Source organism: Dromaius novaehollandiae, chromosome Z (assembly GCF_036370855.1).
Source record: "Dromaius novaehollandiae isolate bDroNov1 chromosome Z, bDroNov1.hap1, whole genome shotgun sequence".
Taxonomy (NCBI): domain Eukaryota; kingdom Metazoa; phylum Chordata; class Aves; order Casuariiformes; family Dromaiidae; genus Dromaius; species Dromaius novaehollandiae.
Window position 1 is genome coordinate 43021576 of NC_088132.1, and position 18448 is coordinate 43040023.

An 18448-nucleotide genomic window follows, 5' to 3' on the forward strand; every position below is an offset into this window, starting at 1 on the left:
TGAAAGTCACTTAAGCTTTTCTGAGTCCTGGACACTAAACAGACTCTCTCTCTGACCTCTGTGATACAGCCTTTGTTACTGTCTGGCAGAATTAGATCATTTATCAGGTGATCGGTACTCCTCAAATCATTGAGAAACCTCCTACTTCTTCTAGTTGCTTACGTGTACAGTTTCCTTGAGCTCTAACCTTGTTTTGCCTCTAAGGAAACATGGTAACTTACACAAAGACTTTCCTCATACATTCACTCCTGCATCTTAGCAGAGTGCCATAGCCAGTGCGTGAGCTTTTCGGTTTTTTCCTCCTTGAAGTCATCTTCCAGGATTTCATCCTAGGACAGCGGTGCTCTTTTTCCTGGAAACAAATTCTTTCCTTAAAATGTTCTACTAGTCATCTCAGTCCCATCTGAGGCCACTTCAAAGGGTCTCTCCGTATGTAAAAAATTGATTGTACCCACAGGTTTCAGACTGTTGTCCTGTATTTCCTTGACATGCTGTTATTCTCCACTTATACTGAATCCTAAGGTATGTTTTAATAACAATCACCTGCAAACCCAAGCCATGCCTCCTTGGTACAGAGGAAGAACTATCACATTCATTATTCAGAATACACCACAAGGCTGTACCACAGCTAACAAAACAACGTCATAGAACTGAAGGAGGCTTTTAAGATAATCAGGTTCAGTTTCCTACTGTTATCACATATAACACATCAAGTTCCATCTGAAAAATAGTTTAGGTTTCTCGAATCTACCTCGAAGCCTGAACCAGAAATACATTACTCTGTTAATCTCCTTACCTAATATTCACTCCCAATATTACATAATAATTTATACCCGGGATGAAGATAAAATCCATGATGTCAAGTCTGTTCTGGACTGACTGAGAAAATTGAGGCATTTATTTTGTCCATATTATTAGCCAATTAAGACAGAAAGTGTATGAAAACAATTACATCATGTTCAATTCATTAGTCAAAAAGGTTTATTTATTTTCAACTGCTAATACCATTTTCTCAAAGGAAATGGCTCAGAAATCCAAGATAAACGTATCTCACTAACTGAAAAGTTGCCAAACACACTTTAAGGCCTTAAAGCTGCAAGTTCTCAGCCTGGAAGTACTACAAGCAGTTTCCATTGTATAACTAAGATAAGCTGGCTACTTTTTTAAGGAAAAAAAATAAATTTAGGGAGTGTTCTTACTTAAAAAAAAAAGGAGATAGACCGAGAGCTAGACAGGCCTGTGTGCCATACTGTTCTGTCATCACACAGACAAATTATAATTGAAAAAACTAAGCTAGGGAAAAGGAATCCAGCCACAAATCCATTTGTGGGAAGCAAATGCAATAGAATTAAGTATTTCAGAGCATGTATTGTATAGAACAAAAATTACTGAAAACAAGCATTGCAGTTTGCCCTGGAAATCATACAAGTCACAAGAACTCATGTATCTTGACAGCAAGCGTGACTGTGGTCCAAAAAATAATCTTGATGACAATAGCAGCCCCATACATAAACTTACATAACACAGTTATAATGGTAAAAGTGTCTTCAAATGTAGCATATTCAAATCATTGGATTTACAAAAAAATACAAACATTGTAGAAGCAAATGCAGCAGGAACAAGGTTTCGAGTTTTGCTAGTGTCATGATCTTACCAAAGCAGAAGAGAGTGTGGTCACAGGGGTTTTCAACATATGTTTATGGGAAAAGAAACACATACAAAAGCGTACAGTGTTGCCAATGGACACAATAAGTTAAGTAATTAAAAGCGAAGCCCACAGAGAAAGCAAAAAAACTGTTATTTATTCATTACTGTTTCCCTTTTTGCCTGACCAAGGACACTGCTCCTTAAACCTACTGCAGCGCAATTTGTAGGCAGCATGAGTGGGCAGAGTGTGAACATGGCAGATCTCTGCTCCTGGTATAATGGCACTGAGAGGACTGCTAGCAGTGACTGCGTGTTCAGCTCTGGCACTGTGCAGCTGTACCAGCTGGCTCCCTTAAACCTGTTCTCTGCTTTTGGGTGGAAGGGGAAATAAGGAAACAAGACAGAGACAAAGATTTTGACAACACAATTACAAAAATTACAAAACAAGGTGTTACCACAAAAATCCCAAATTTGGAAATCTCAGGTTAGTTGACAAGAAACTTTCAATGTAATACATTTCCAGAAAACATATATTCCTGAAAACTTTCAGCATAACATATTTCTAGGAAAAATTCTTAGCTTTCTAAACAGAGAATGCTAATTAATGCCTTAAGTTCTCTCAAGGTCTAACATCCATGGCATCTTAATATGCAGTATAGAGTCTACCCTTTGGTTCAACATCTGCCTTTCAAAGAACTCTGATCTCACCTTTCCATTTTTGTTTTCTGCCATGGAAAACGATTTGCTTTTCTAAATCTGAATTTTATCTCCTGGCTGTGACCTGGGCAACACTGTTTTCTTTTCTGGGAACACTTGCCTCAGTCCTGATGGATTTTAAGACACTAAACACTAAGAAGTTACTTTCATTATTCATTAACAAGTTTCTATCTACAGCAAACTAGGAATTCCTCAACATGACCAAGATAATGAGTTAGTACAGGCACACATCCAATAGTTATGCCTTGCTGATATTACGCCCAGACACTGCTATAAGTATGGACAATCCAGAGAACAGACTATGAAGTGACTGCTTTACACGAAGAGATTGCTTTAGAGTAGCAACCTGAGTCTGGAAGGAATCAAAACTGGTACACTTACCATGAAACAACTTCTCAGTAGCAGAAAACATGGGATCAGTTGTTCTCACATACATAAACAAGTGTGTTGTACATAGAAACATGAGTTAACAATATGGAGAAGATTTTTTTCAGCTATGTTTTTTTCCCTTTATTAACGGGGCAACTATGTTCAGGCTGACCACAATTATTTAAATTAAGCTGCTAATCCACAAACTGCTACTCGTCTCCTGTATGGGATAAAGTTCTTCTGTCCGCTACCTCATGGTACACTATCTGTGTTTCTGATCCATGGCCAAGATATAGCTATTGCACCTGCAGAATGATGCACTTCTTGACGGTCTCAGTAAGGAAGTGTCTGCCACTGGCACATCACCAAGGCAGCCTGTCCTAGAAATAAAAGGTGTCCCTGTTAGAAAGCAAACAGCTGGGGAGGCAGCAGCAAATGAGTACATTAGGGACAGAATGAAGAGGTAATAAGATCACAAACAGACAAAACTAAAGATAACCCTGAGTGTGTCACTGAAGCCTGGCCAAGATATGGTCAACAACATTTTGGAGATAAGAAATACTATTTATAAAGATTTGTTAAGTGAGGGGGCTCCTGGTTCACTGAGACAAGATGATTGGGTCTGTTGAGAAGGGAAATATTATATCAGATTCAGAACACTGTCTGGCACTTCAGAAAGTGTACAAATATGAAGATCCACTACTACAACAAGCTGGATTTTTTTTGAGGGAGGTGTGGGTGGGGGTTCTATCAAAGAAACCAACTAAGGTCAGAGAGATTTAAAACGATGTATGTCATTGGATGTGAGTCTTTTACTCACTTGCTACACTGGACAGAATGCTGAAAAAACCCTGAATATTATTTACTACTATGCCAGACAGTGCCTTCTCAGGTTACAGTCAGCACTACAAGAGGGACATTTACAGGGTTTGTGAGACAGGACTATTCAAGCAATTGACAACTGATAGTAAGACTCCATTTACACTGCTATTACTGATATTATTACTTTACACTGTTACTATACACTATTATTACTTGTATTACTCCAGTGATGCAGTTGTGACCATTGCTTTTGAAAAAGGAGATAGGATGCTTTAAAAGCCAGTCAATCTATCTAGATTGCACTGACAGGACCAGGCAGGAGAGGAATAGAAATCATTTGAAATTCTCTCCTAGCAAAGATTTATGGCAGATTCTTAATACTTGATGATGCAGGCAGATAAAGAACAAAGATAATTTTAAGAAACCTCTACCTTTTATTCTTCAAATCAAGACACTTTCTGAACCAAGTCAGCATTTGAATCTCCTAACTGGTTCTGCAGTCAACTTTGAGAATAAAGTGAAGTTAGATTTTCTGCAACTGCAAAGTTAAGACTGTATATTACTAAAATATATAAACCAAGGATTAACTATCATTCAGGAAAATCTTCTTGATACAAGGAGACTTATTCCATATTCCAATGTGCTCCAAAGAGGAAATAATTAGGGCTAGTTGTTTCCTTACAGTCTATAGCAAAAGAATAGACAGCATTTGTTCTCATCCCCAAGCACCAGATTGAAGGAAGGTATTGTACTAGGATTTAGCACAAGTCACAGTTAGATAATATTATTTAAAAGTCTATCCACAGACACCAAAACTTTATAAGGCTTTAATAACATTTTAATGAGGGAAATTAGCTCCCTTCTCTATCATACTCCTTTCTAGATATTTCTTTCAACTGCTGCTGCCTCAGCAAAAAAATATTTATTTTGCTTTTCTGCCATCTTGTGGCTTAACCACAAAACACACTTAAAAAAGAGATACAAATGCTGGCTTGTGAAGAGATTGCTCTTTTAATATTATTTAGCCTAACTCGTGCTCCAAACCAAACACCACCCCCTTCACAGCAATGCAGCTTGCAGCTGTGTGAACCTTAGGACCCAGCAAGTTCCTCAAACAACTTGATCCAATACAAAGGAGTTGAGTCTAACAGTCCAGATCTCACCACAGAGGTGATGTACCAGTCTGCCTTCCAGAGACTGTTCCCTTTGACTCGGGTCTCAGTCAGGCAGTGATTACCTTACTTCATTCATACTTCTTACTTAAATATACTAGTTTTAAAGTGATTATGTCAGAAGCGAGCTGAATTCCAGCGGGCTCATTCATTAGGGCAGAGCCAAATGCTAGCAGTACTATGCCAGTGAAACACGCAAGCTTTTTAGCTATGCTTCTGCCCCTCTGGAAAGCTGTATTTCTGAACGTGTATGAGTGGTAAGAAGCCAGTCTCAGCCTTTCAGATTTATTTTGCATTTACAAGCAATGGTTGAGATGTCTGATTTAATACAGCTGATTCAGTGCTATTAGGCAAACAAACGTGAAATCCTAATGTCACTTCCACAGTTATATGTGGGCGAACTAGAAGAAAATAAACAAAGACTTGCTTTCCATTACCCTCTGACGGAGAAGCAGCACACTACACATTTACCTGAACTCAGACTAATAAGAAGTTTAGGAGCTGGTTGAAGGTCAGACATGAGGAATATTGGAGGTTTTCTATAGAGTTTTTTTGTTACAGCTTATTTTTTAACAGTATTGCAAGAATCACTAGCTAACTGGCTATTTAGAACAGCTCCACTGACTGAGCTGCCTGTTTGACAGAAAAACAAAGTTCTTTGTTTCCTTCGTGCTCGTGACATACTTCTCTGGAATAAACATTTTGTTCATCTTGGATTAGAGAAGGCCTTCTAGCAGGGACTTACAGTCAGTTGGATTTAGTGGTTCATTTGACAGTTAGTGGTGAATAATATTTGTGCATGTTGTCAGCAAGAAATAAACACTTAAGAGCCAAGATTTTGCTGGCTGATGTTCCAAGACAAGTTGGAGTTGTCCAGTAGTTTTCTGGCCAGATGAAATGCTATGCTAGTAAGACTGTGGAAACAACAGGAGTGGTTAAGGGCAAAACACTTCAGCTGGCTTATTATTTAGAGAGAAATTTTGTGGGCCATATCATTTTGGATGAGTTGGCAGTGAGTTTCAACAAAACCCTGCTTTTATTTAAATATCAATGCAGCTGTGTAAAGGCAGAATGACCAGCCCAGGATAGTTCAAGACCTTGGTTTTCCAAAGCAGCTTCTTCTAGAAGTTCAACTTTCAACTGTTCTTCTACTTACAGCTGACTTACAAACCTGAATATTGATATTTCCCTGACAGAGAATGAAAATCAGGTGGTTAGAGGTGAAATAGTGTCTTAGAAGTCAACTACAGGGGAAAAATAACTGCTGGATGTTCCTGTAGAAAAGAACAGTTTTAAAGGGTTATAAAATCTGTGTGTTATGTGGGAGACAGAAGGTCCTGGTCTAGATAGTCTGAATCTTTCTGTGAAGCTTGGTGTTTGGGCAAAGGCTCAGCTCCTGCTATTCCTTGACATATGTCGAGTGTTTTCTATCTTCTACAGTTAAAAGTAGTGCATTTGTAAAAAACCAAGGTTTTAAACCTTGCTCACATTAGTAAGTACCTTCCTTGAGATTAAGGCAACCATTCACACAAGTAGGTATTTGTAGGTTTGAGACTAATGTCCTAGTAACACTGAGCACAATAAACAGATTAATGGAAAAATACAATGTTCATGACCATCAAATTGAGCACTGGTCTAGGAACAGCTCAATCAATCAATCAACCAATCATACCACTCTTTAAATTAATATCCTGCAGAAATACTAATCTGAGAGAAGTAAAATTCATTAGTGATATCTCAAACTGAATTGTACTATAGCACACATTGACATAAGCAGTGCAGCTAGCTTTCAAAGCTGCATGATGACTAAAAAAGACTCTGGCTCAGAATAGCTAAAAAATGTATTGCACTACTTTGGTAATCATCCTGTGCTGATATATTGCAGTCTATTGACCAGAAAATAGTTTAATAATTCAGTATGAAATTGCTGCCTTTTGCCAAAAATTGTTAAGCATATATATAGTCCTTCAGTTTCATTTTCCTTCTCAAAAGTTGTATAACCTGCTTTTGTCAAGCCATCAGCCAAAAGGAATGCAGATGCCCAAAAGAATAAAGCATGCCAGGCACCATTAGATTTTCAGACTTCTGTATGTGAATTTTCTGACACCCGTGATTGTGGAAGTCTTACTCAATGCTTGTATGAAGCAGAAAGCTCCTAATGAAACAGCAAATTAGAAAAAAACAAAAAAAACAAAAAAACCCAACCTTTTGAATTATCTGTAGCTATTTATTGCTGGTATAAAGCAGGGGGGGAGCAGGAAGCCTGATCTTGGATTGGCCTTTCTATTGCCACATCTCAGGTTTTGATTCTAAGGAGTTCCATTAATTTTAATTATGAAGGGAGATACTATATCTCTGTATAAACAAGCTAGCTCAACAGGCAAGGAGCAGCCTCAGGAGGACAAAATGTGTTTTAAAGTGCCTATTTAACAGAAAAGGCTTACTCAATGACTTTTTTAGTTTTCTCTGTGTGCAGGTTCAAAATGCATATAAGTTTGAGACTATTAAATATATCAGTAAGGGCGGACTGTTAGTTTTCTATCTGAAAACAGCACCAGTTGATTTGGAGGCATTCAAATTTAAGACAAATATACTGGTCAGAATCAGTTTAATGAGGCAACAATGTGCTTGTTGTTCTCAGCCTTCCAACAGCTGGAGTTCTGGCTTTGATCCAGTAAAATACTTTAGCGCTGTTCGGGACTGGAGCCAGCCTTCTAAGTGACATATAGGAATAAGCCCACTAAATATAAATAATTTTATACCCTCTGTTACAAAAGCAGAATTTGGTCCACTATGTTTGGTAAACTGTACTATTTTTTTTTACTTCCAACACCCTCGCAAAACATTGGGGTTAGGTGTGTACAGCTCCTTGCGTTTGAAAGCCACCCATGATGCCCTTCTTTCTACTCTGTAACACATTCCACAGAGGTACACTTTCAGTGATCATCCCATTCCTAGGCACAGCTTAGCTAAAATTAAATGCCAGTAGCTAGGCTTATACTTTTGCATAAAAAATTATTTCTAGGATGAAATATCAAGCACTTTAAGATAACAATTAAACTTAATCAAGAGAACCATGGCATCTTTCAGGATAAATCTGATTTATCAAGTTATTTTCATGCTGGGGAACAGAGCTATTTTGGGACTTTTAACAGTGTCCAAGGATCCTACTCAGCACTATCATCAAAATTTCCCTGTGCAAGGTGCTGTATAACAACAGGAACAGACATCCTTCTACAGCAATACCACATACTCCTGGGGTGATGAGGCCCTGGTGCAATTTGGCAGTGGTTCAGAAGTACCTGCTGTTAAAGAATATTGAGCTGAAACTGTCTAGAGGTAGCTGCTTAGCACAACTTATATAAAACTTGCTTAGCATGAGTAGCTAAATTTGTTGAAGCCTTAGGCCGCACTTAGATAAAATAATGAACTTTTACCTAGTTCAGTAAGAAAAGGGGCCTGAGAGCTGGTTCAAACTGGAATGATAAGGGAGTTACAAGCAGTTTGCATTCCTGTGCTTCACACTCCGAAAGGGAGGATGTCAAGGCTTTGAAATAAGGCCTACTTGGGCACCAGGACCCTGGGGAACAAAGCCTCCTCTCGCTGCTGAAACAGTGTTAATTAGGGGGGTCTGGACTATCTTGGGGTCTGGATTATATCCCCTTCGTCAGGACCTTGGGAGATAACACCTACTGTCACTGCTGGGGCAGTGCTAATTGCTGGAACAACACCTCTTTGTTTTTAGCCTTGAGAGACAAGGGCGGGACCCGAGGAATCAAAACACATCTGTCAGCAGAAACCGCACCAGTAAAGATAAACAGCCTACCTAGGGACAGTGATGAGACCCAATAAGGAGCAGGAGACCCCAGACCTAAATATTACTATTGGTCCAAACTACCGCGTGAGGGGTGGAGAGCTTAGACTGGCAAGTTATAATTGCCCAGGGGTTTCTTTGTTCAGGGTCCCTCTTCAGAGGCACCCACCTTGAGCTGTAACTACTGCACGTGTGTCATTAAAATTTAATTATTTAATTTGCTTTGATTTGGCTCTGAACTTTTCTGTGGGAACCTAGGGTCGGGCCCTGTTATGGTGGCCGACAAGTCTAATTTCCATAACACCTGCTGCAGATGTGCACGGAGGTCAGGAGGAAGAAGCAAGATCATAGTATTTCCTCACATTGGCTCATGTCCCAGCCACTGTTGGTACTGCTGCAGCTAATGAAGGAATATAGCCCAGGAAATGTATATGGAAGCGCTTACATGCCAGTTACCTCAGGTGCTTCACTGACACTTTGTTGCACAGCAGGGAGCACTAGAAGATATAAAAGTCTCATGCTGATGAAATAAATACTAGTCGGTAAGCCCTGAGAGCACCCAGTCAGCCCATACCTATACAACGAATACTGAGTATCAGAATCTAGAGTATCCAGAGCTGTATAGAAGACTTATTCCAGAATTGCAGAACCTAGCTGTATGAGAGCAGCTTTCAAGAGATCAGGCAGCTTTCCATTATAATCCTTCCAGTCCATGAAAAAATGACACAAATAAGGTTTACCAGTAAGGTTTTCTTCAAAAGTCATCATTTTCAAATGAAATCCAGTAACTTCCCACCTTCAGAAAACAAAGTCTTACTTCCTCTAAAAGTTAAAAAAGCAAGCAAACAAACAAACAAAAAAACCAAGCTTACCTTGGAAGGTTAAACTAAGTAACAGATCACCAGGAAAGAAAGTCATTTTCAAAGGCCAGAAGACACAGGACTTTGAAGAGTGCTGCAAGCCAAAGAAGAGTGGAGAGAATAGCCTAGGAGCTGGTCTAATATACACTTTATTACTGACAGAAAGACAACAGACCAGAGTCTGGAGGCAGAGCAGTGAAATAAATAAACTGAATCTTAGCAATGTTGCTAAGATTTAGTCTCAAAACTACTCTTCCAATTCTGTACTGTAAAATTTCAAGGATTGCACACAAGACATTTTCACTTTAGCTGTCCTAACAAACACAGTCTTTCCCGAGAAACCAATTTTCATTTAAGGAAAAATGACTGAAAGATGTGAACTGATCTTTATCAGAGCATCTGCTATGCTTGTTTTACACAGATCGTATTCCACAGAAAGAATACTACAGAGCACTGGTGAGGAAGGGGAGCTAGGGACAGCCCAAAAAGGCTGGTGTAAAGCAGCATATTGAGAACATTACAAACATGTTTAAATCATTCATTTTGGAAGCTAGCACTGGCCAAGATGAACAAGCAGTTATCACACAAAGAAAAGCTGCTGTCCCCATACCTTTTACTGTATTTTTTTACTGTTACTTCTTGTCCCTTTTCTTTTTACTTCCCTTCCAAGAGGAGTTTGGACTTTTTGCTTGGGAGTTGCCAAATGCGATTCTGTTGGACTGAGGTGGGTGAAGACCAGGGAACAGTGCAATTCTGCAGCGAGGGAGACAGGAAACAACCAGTTACCTATGCTTTGCAGTTTGTTTCAGTCCTGAGCTGAGCTCAGGCGCAGCCTTATTATGCAAGGAGAATCTGGTCTGCTTACTGCTCTACAGAGCAAAACAAAGCATCAGTTATTTCTCAAAAGTATGTCGAACCACAGGGAAAGCACTGCTGATCAAAAGTAATGGTGCGTCTCTGGTTTTCTCACTGCAACGTGCTATTTACACCGGGTGCTGGGCTCTGCACTGTCCGAAATCCATCACAGCTAGACAGACGTTTTGTTTTCAATTTCTGACACCGTGACAGTCATGGCTGACTGGAACCTGGGAGGCACTGAGATAGGGACGAAGGTCTTCACCACTCTTGCCCACATCTGAACTAGCAGGACAGGCCCCAGCTGAACGGCCAGTGTAGGCAGGGGAGCATGCACAACGCCTCAACTGAAAAGCACCAGTGTCGCCTATTCTGCAACACTAAGTAAACCGTAAAGTTACATTAACACGGCAGGCTGGAGAAAATGAGGCTCGGAGTGACCCCCACCCCCGCTGACAGAGGTTTGGTGTGCTATCACGTGGTGCGATAGTAACGGTCGGTCACCACAGACGCACCGGCACGGCCTGCTGCTGTCTGGCCTCGTCCCGCTGCCCTGGCAGCGCCGGCAGGCCGCGCTGCGCGGGTGGCCGCGCGCGCCACAGCCGCGCAGCAACCGTCGCGGCCCGCCGCCGCCAACAGTCGGGCTCGCGCCGCACGCCGGGCGGCGCTTAACCCCGCCCTTCGCCGATCACTCCACTCCCCGCGCCCAATCACACCGCCAGGCTCCCCAGCAACAGCGAATGGGAAGGCGCCCTCCTTCCCCTCCCAGTGACGACACGCCGGTGACCAGTCGAAAGTTCGCGTGATACCAGATGGCGCCGAGCGTGGGCGGGGATTAGCCGGTAGGGCCACACCCTGCTGGCCCACCCCATCCGAACTTCGCACTCTGCCGAGGCTGTAGAGCTGCAAACCACCGGCAGCGGCTGCTCCGCCATTGGCTGCGCCGCGAAGCCGGCTGCGCCCTTATTGGCTGTCGGCATCGGCCGTTAGCGGCCGGGCAGGGCGGCAGCCCCGCTGCCGGGGGGAGGAGGGGGAGGGTCGCGGCCGCAGGTGAGTGCGGGGGCCGGGGCCAGAGCGGCAGCACGGGGCTCGGCGTGCGCTTCCAACGGCCGCGGAACGCCAGGCGCGAGCGCCGCGGGGGCGGCCGTTGGGGGCGGCCGTTGGGACGTTGGCCCGCTGCCTGCGCCGCGCCGGGTGGCTGCCGACAGGCAGGTCCTGCCGGTTGCCTCGCCCCGCCTGCGTCTCTCGCCCAGAGCAAAGCGTCGGGCTGGGGGAGTTCGCTTTGAGACTGATAATTTCCACCTTCTCTGCTCAAAGTGAGTGGATATCAGCGGGTTTAAATGAGTAATGCTTGTATTTAATTTAGTGTCCTGTTTTGATTTCTTTCTTTTTTTTTTCTAACGCAGGAGGGGGAGAAAATGGATCTCCTGCCAGATTCAGCACCCCTGGCTACAAAACTGCAGAACACTCTGGTTCAGTACCACAGCATCGGAGACAGCGAATGGCGGATTGCTAAGAAAACTGTAAGTGATCTAGGTGGAGTTTCTTGCCTGTGACACGATTTGTTGTGTCAAGCAAGTGGTAGGTCACTTAGGGGAAAAATTATGCCATGTACTACCAGTGTCAAACATTTGGCAAATTCTTATGGGACTTTCAGGTGAGAGGCTCTGTGAAACAACCATTCTAGGATAGTACAGATTTAGGTAATAGAGTTTTTCTTCCCTTTGCAGACATGCTCTGTCATTCTTCATAACAATTTTCAGAAAAGTGTCTCACAGTGGGATCCTACCTATGTAGGGTGATGGGATTTCTTTGAAGCAAAATTTGAAATGCTATTAGTGCTAGCAATGTTGCGAGATGCTCACTTGTATTTTCTAACGATTCAACCACAACCTTCAGGTAGGGTCTGACAACCTCTGGAATCTAATTTGTCTGTAATGCCTGAACCCTTCATGCTCCAGCCTCTGACGTCCTGTTCTTAAAAAGTGAGATCATCCTCAGTTCTCTCTCTCACATCTCTTCATATATTTCTATTGGCTTCAAGCTACAGCAGTGTATCAGAGCCCCCACATTATCAGAAGTTTCTTCCCATGAAAATAGAAGGCAGTCCCTGCTTTCCCCAAGCAGTTTGTCATGCCCTTCTTCTTAGCTGCTTGACATTTGCAAGTCCCACTCCATCAGACTAGATAAACTTCCCAGATGCCTCACTCCTAGCCCGAGTGAACACTTTTTAGTCCTGTCTGGCATGGAAAGTAGAAATGAATTTTGACTTTTGTATCTCAGTGTGGTAAGGTGATAGAACTAGTGTAGTAAATTTGTATCTTTACCCTTTTGTTACAATGCTTTTGAAGAGCCTTGTATTTGTGAGTACACATACCATTATTTTCCTTTAGAAAGTTGCCTGAATCTCACTGTTCAGATCATCTTAATCCCCATATTTTACTCCTGTAAAGTCCCCGTTGGACTTCCTTCCTTCCATTTTGGTATTCTGCCCTGTAAAAGAATTTCAGATTTTTAGCTACCTGCAACGAAGATTCTTGAGGAGGATTTTATTGGGGGGGGGGGGGGGAGATGCTTTCCCCCTCCATATATGTAACAGTTCAGGATGTAGTTCTTACACTACTGTTCTTTAGGGTGTTTGGTTCTTAGTGTTTATGTATTTATGATACCAAGTAAAGAAAATCCCAGAGGGCACTTTTATAACACCTAAATACACAGATTTTGTACCAAGGTCCCATTTTATAGTTAGATAAAAACAAGGGATACCATTTCTTTATTTCCTGTGGCAAACTAAAATGAATAGACCACTACTGGCAGGATGTTTCTAGTCAGGCATCTAGGAGAGAGGGATGACTTAAGCTTCCTTGTCAGCCACTGTCAGCACCTCCTGCCACACATGTGCTTGGTCATGTGTTACAGAAGTGCAAATGTAAGTTGTGTGGTCTTCCTGTCTGAGTCCAGACAATGACTTTCCAGTCATCTTTTATGTGGAAGGCTTTGTGTAATAATGTGATTCCATTATATTCTGTGCATTCCTAGTAAACTGGCTTAGCCTGCCAAGTGCTGTTTTTGGAGAGGCTTCTAGAATTTGATACTGAGAAAGTCACTTGAGTGATTTTTGGAAAGAATGGAAGATTGTTAGTAAAAGATGTCTGAAACATCTGCTTCAGTTCCTAAGAAAAACATACAAAAGTGCCCAGATATTAGGTCAGTGAGCACTTTAGGATATACCATAGTTAATGGTAAAGTCTTTTGTTCTTCAGAAAAATGTGATTTTTCTGGACATCTTAGAATTGTCTGTGAATAATGGTTAATACCATAACTTCCATTCTTTTTCAGAAAGATGCTACTGTGTGGCGTAAACCATCAGAAGAATTCAGTGGATACCTGTAAGTTTGCCTTCAGACCACATACATACTTTTATGGTTCCACGAATGTGCTTTAGAGAATTTAGGATGTGAAGAAGCTAGGTGGAACATCTAATGTACCTCTTTGCTGTGCAAAGGCCTGTACCATTTCTTTTTAGTTTTATAATTCAATGCTTTAGTCTTGCATATTGTCTGGAATAACTAAAAGTGAACACTATAGAACATACCGCAGAACTCCCATTGGCTTAAGCTGGCAACATCATATTCCCAGACGTTTTAGAAAGATCATCTGTAGACCACAGAATCAAGTCCAGGTTCCGTAGCTCCCAGGTGTTATTGAGTGACAGCCCACCTCTTACAGTACTTGTACTGTCACAACAACTATGCAACAACAATAGAGTAAGACATCAAGCACATAACTGGGAAAAGTGTGTGCCATAAAGGCCCTTCCATTGTGACTTTCTGAGATTGGGTTCTATAGCTATCTGTAGGTTTAGATGGAGAAATAGTGACTAGAAAAGAGCAGGCTGACGGAAGGAAAAATATTGTGAAAAGGTAGTGTTTGAAAGTATCTCAAGGACTGATACACTCTGGGGACTACAAGGCCTGCTGAATCTGCAAGAACTGTTATGCCTAGACACCAAGTCTAGTGAATCCGTATAGGGCCATCAGTGCACACTGGTATCAACAACAGGTTCTGTAACTTAAACCACAGCCAAGAGGGCATCTACAGATGAAGCCTGCAGGGTTGTATATACACCTGATGAAATAGAGGATCTTTTGAGGGACTTTCACCTGCCTAGAAGTCACTGGCCTGTTAGTGTGGTCCTCCACTTGTGAGCATGCGGCTGGAGTTGGCCTCACTACTTTTGCTCCAACCCTGTAACTATGAATGAATGTGGGTGAAATATGTGAGCGAATAAATGAATGTGTTTTCTGAATAATTACCTGCTATTAACAATAGCAGCGTAATGAATAAGAAATGTTTTGAAAATAATGATTCTGATCTATTTTTCCCTCTTTAGGAACATGAGGCCAGGCAACTGAAATAAGCAAAAAGTCTAGTGTCTAATAACTTACACCAAATTATCTTCTATGGTATTCTAATAGGCCACCAAAGCATAACTTAGAATTTTCATAAAGTAGAAACAACAGTAGTAAAACCAAGACAATAAGAAACTTTTTCCCACATATCCCTGCACTCTTTTCTGTTTGCTTTTAGTTTCAGTTTTCCCTGGAGGACTCCCTTGCTTCCCATGAGAGAGCAGCAAAATGACAAGCTGTTTTAGAAATAAACAATGATGATTTTAATCTGAGGAAAGAATTTGCAGTTTGAGAAATACAGTTGCAGCTTAAGCACAAAGTTTCTCAGAATACCATTTATTGCAGTGGAAAGGAATAGATACACCAGTAGGTCTTTTTCCATACTGCCTCTGATAGAATTGTATGCCGATTACAACCCCAGGTAGCAAGGTATTACAGTAAGCATGCTGTTGCAAAGTAATAGCATGCTTGGAAAGAATTTCTTACTTTTAAATATAAACTTATGTTTCTCTAGCTACAAAGCTCAAGGAGTGGTGGAAGATGTTACTAACAGAATAGTGGATCATATTCGCCCTGGACCTTATAGGCTAGACTGGGACAGCTTAATGACTGCAATGGACATTGTAGAAACATTTGAAGAGGTAAAGATTTGTTTAGATTCATAAAGAAAATGTGTATAGGTGTCTATGTGAGTCAACAGTGCAGCAGAGCAGTTGTTCCAACAAATAACGATGTTAGCCTAAGGAATTAGATATTTTCTACATGTGCATGTGATTTTTGTGCATACATGTTGTGGGTAAGCTCAGGTGGAAGGGGGTTGTCTTCACAGTTCTATTCTGAAGCCTGAAGCTCAGCTTTCCATCAATGCTAGAAATGAGGATACTAAGGAAAATAAGGAAATGCGGAGTAAAACTAGGAAGGTCATGATTCTCTCAGATCTGGGAGCTCTGGTACCCTCTGAAAAAAATTTGCATACAGGGAGAACTATAGTGTGGTATTTTATGTCCCAAAGATTTTTCATACAACTTGCTTTCTTCTGTTCCACAATGTACGTAATTGTAGGTGTTAAAATTCCACACGTACTTTTACAGAAACTACAGCCTCTCCCTATTCCCAAAAGGCTGACTTCACTATGCAGCAGGGCTTTGTGCTGGGAGCCAGAATAGTTCATACTGAGGGGCAGGACTTGCAAAAGAAAGGTAGGTTTGAAGCTGATTATGTGCCAGCTGGTAGCTTTATTTTGGTTACTGGGGACATTCAGTACAGAATTTCAGAAGCCTGTGGGCTTCTGGCTTAAACACTGATTAATCATCTTTTGCTCTGGCTCTAAAGGAAGAATTATGTGGCAAAGGTTTTTTGCTAATTATTTACAAAAACACATTTTTGTGATTTAGTAATATTTACAGAAACCCTAAATGTCTCTTAAGAATGCCTTTCTGAAGACTTGTTTACATTCTGTTTTGTTATCCACTTTGTGGATCATAAGTGCTTTACAGAGGCTCCTAGTACTGAGAGTGGCCTTCTGGGGTTTATTCCTGGGCCTTTCAGGCTTGCTAAGTAGTAGGTAAGCCACATAAAAGCCACATAGCTTTTAGTTCCCAGTCCTTGAATAACAGTCCTCTAGTTTTAGTCAGTGTGGTTTAAAGGTGCCAGATATTCTCAGCTCCTGCAGCTCTCAGTTGCAGACTGCAAGTCCTTACAAACTTCCAGCATTTAGATTGGAAAATGACACCTTCATTCAGACCTCACTGCAGTTGTCTGCACAGTGTGTACTTGAGGTCAGAGGCTGTCAGTGGAGGAGATGGTCTTTGTGGAAAAGACTAGCTGCATACAAGCTTAAATTTCCCTTTCATTGTACTTAGATCTCTTTATTTTCCTATCCTCTTCGTTGTGTCACTCAACAAGAACTGCTGTGTGATGCGCTACACCACTGCGGGCCAGCTCTGGAACATCATAGCACCAAGAGAGTTTGTTGATTTCTCTTACACTACAAACTATGAAGATGGGCTTCTAACATGTGGTAAGGCACCACTCAGCTCTGCTTATTTCTTATTTTGCAACAGCTGCTTGGCTTAAGATATGATTCTAGTTAAGTTTATTTCTGTACTTCTTTTATTACTTAAGCATTCCAAAACTGCATGATGATTTCCAGGAAGTATTTCAAAGATATTTGAACATTTTACAGATTTAAAGCAGTGTGCAAATACCAGCTTTTTCATGAGCCATCCCTGTGTATTAAAGTACCATTTCCACCAACTGTGGGACAGGAGTGGTAGAGACAAGTTGAGTGGTCTGCTCCAGCTCGTATAGCAGATCGGGTGAAATAACAATTTACTAGTAAATGAGAGGAATATCTTTTTAATGTTAGAAGTTTTGATTATCAAGTTCTGTTCTTCCGTGAGGGAGTTTGAATGAAGAATAGACAACTTTCATGCATGAAAGTACCCCCAAAAACTTGCGTGTCTACCACTACTACTGAATGCCCCAAGCAGAAACTTGTACTTTTTAAGTTTACTGTGCCTTTATTTTTCATCTGTCTCAAATTCATTTGCTTTTTTTGTTTGTTTTGTTTTTTGTTTTCCTCAATAGGTGTAAGCCTAGACTATGGAGAAGTGAGACCTAATTTTGTCCGTGGATTCAATCACCCTTGTGGTTGGTTCTGTGTCCCACTTAAGGACTACCCTCGCCACAGTCTTTTAACAGGTTATATTCAGACTGAACTGCGAGGGATGCTACCACAATCTGCAGTAGACACTGCCATGGCTAGTACCCTGACTAATTTCTACGCTGACCTCAAAAAGGCACTGAAAACGTAGTCAAACCGATTTAGAAGTCCATGCGTTTCATGCAATCAAATTACATTGTATAGTTTAGCATAGGTTAGCTACTCAGTTCAGAGGCAAGTAACATTGTTCCTGAATGATACCTGAAGCTTTATGTAGAGAGATCCAAACAACTTTACCAAGTACTTTTTGATGGGAAACCTAGCCGGACTGCACGCATTCCTAATTCACAGCACAAGATTTTGTTTCCTGCTCAGCACTCTCTAGCTGTGCAAGGTATGGTCTGAACATATAAACCCTCTGCTTCCTGGGAGGATAACACAAGATGCAAGCCTGGGCTTGATAAATGCAGCATGAAGTCAGCTCTCACCAACAGTACTGAGAGTGGAGACTGCTCAGAATTTTCAGCAGGTGCAGGTCACTGTGCAGGCAACATCTCATTGAATATGTTATTTTATAATCTAATTTTTTATCTTTACTTTAGATTTTTGAGCTATGTAGTGTGTGCAGGCACATATATAATTTCTGTACATTTTAGTTTATTGCTCTGTAATAATTCTGGGTTTTAACAGTCTGCTTTGATTTACCTTATGGGTGTTATAGCTGAGTTTTTAAATGATACTATTCATTAGAAAGCTATTTGCTTATGTTAGCAAAAGTAAGTATTCATTATTGGCATTTCTTTCGTGTTGCAACTGTAATGTAATTAACTGTTGTATGCAACAGTCCCAGTGCATAGATAATGAAATGTCTTTACAGCTGATGCAAAGCTCATTTAAGTCGTCAGGTGTCTTTCCATCATTTTCAGTAGGCTTTTAATCACATGCTTAATCATCAAAATAGCAAACCTCCTGCGGTTCCTCTGTGGTACTCTGCACTTCTAAGTAGTTTTTACTTAGATTTGCATGAAATCATGTTTCCAGTTTAATTTTTGCCTTTCTTGACAGAAAAAACCTGAAATTACTGAAACTACAGCCAGGTCCACTAGCTCACTTTA

The 18448-nt window shown here is 41.1% G+C and overlaps 1 protein-coding gene and 1 long non-coding RNA gene across 2 annotated transcripts; one reads left to right on the forward strand and one right to left on the reverse strand.

Moving 5' to 3' along the window:
* Window positions 1-3018: 3018 nt before the first annotated feature.
* On the reverse strand, window positions 3019-10200 carry LOC135324823 (uncharacterized). The gene is made up of 3 exons (XR_010386078.1): window positions 10012-10200; window positions 9414-9495; window positions 3019-3113 (listed from the first exon to the last, which is right to left on the reverse strand). It is a non-coding gene; the product is annotated as an uncharacterized LOC135324823 (long non-coding RNA).
* Window positions 10201-11105: 905 nt separating this feature from the next.
* LOC135324821 (stAR-related lipid transfer protein 4-like) lies at window positions 11106-17835 on the forward strand. Its single transcript, XM_064501787.1, has 6 exons — window positions 11106-11572; window positions 11663-11779; window positions 13596-13645; window positions 15183-15309; window positions 16574-16688; window positions 17258-17835. The coding sequence occupies exons 2-6, from the start codon at window positions 11675-11677 to the stop codon at window positions 17482-17484; spliced, it is 624 nt and encodes a 207-aa protein (XP_064357857.1). The 5' UTR covers window positions 11106-11572; window positions 11663-11674; the 3' UTR covers window positions 17485-17835.
* Window positions 17836-18448: the final 613 nt, after the last annotated feature.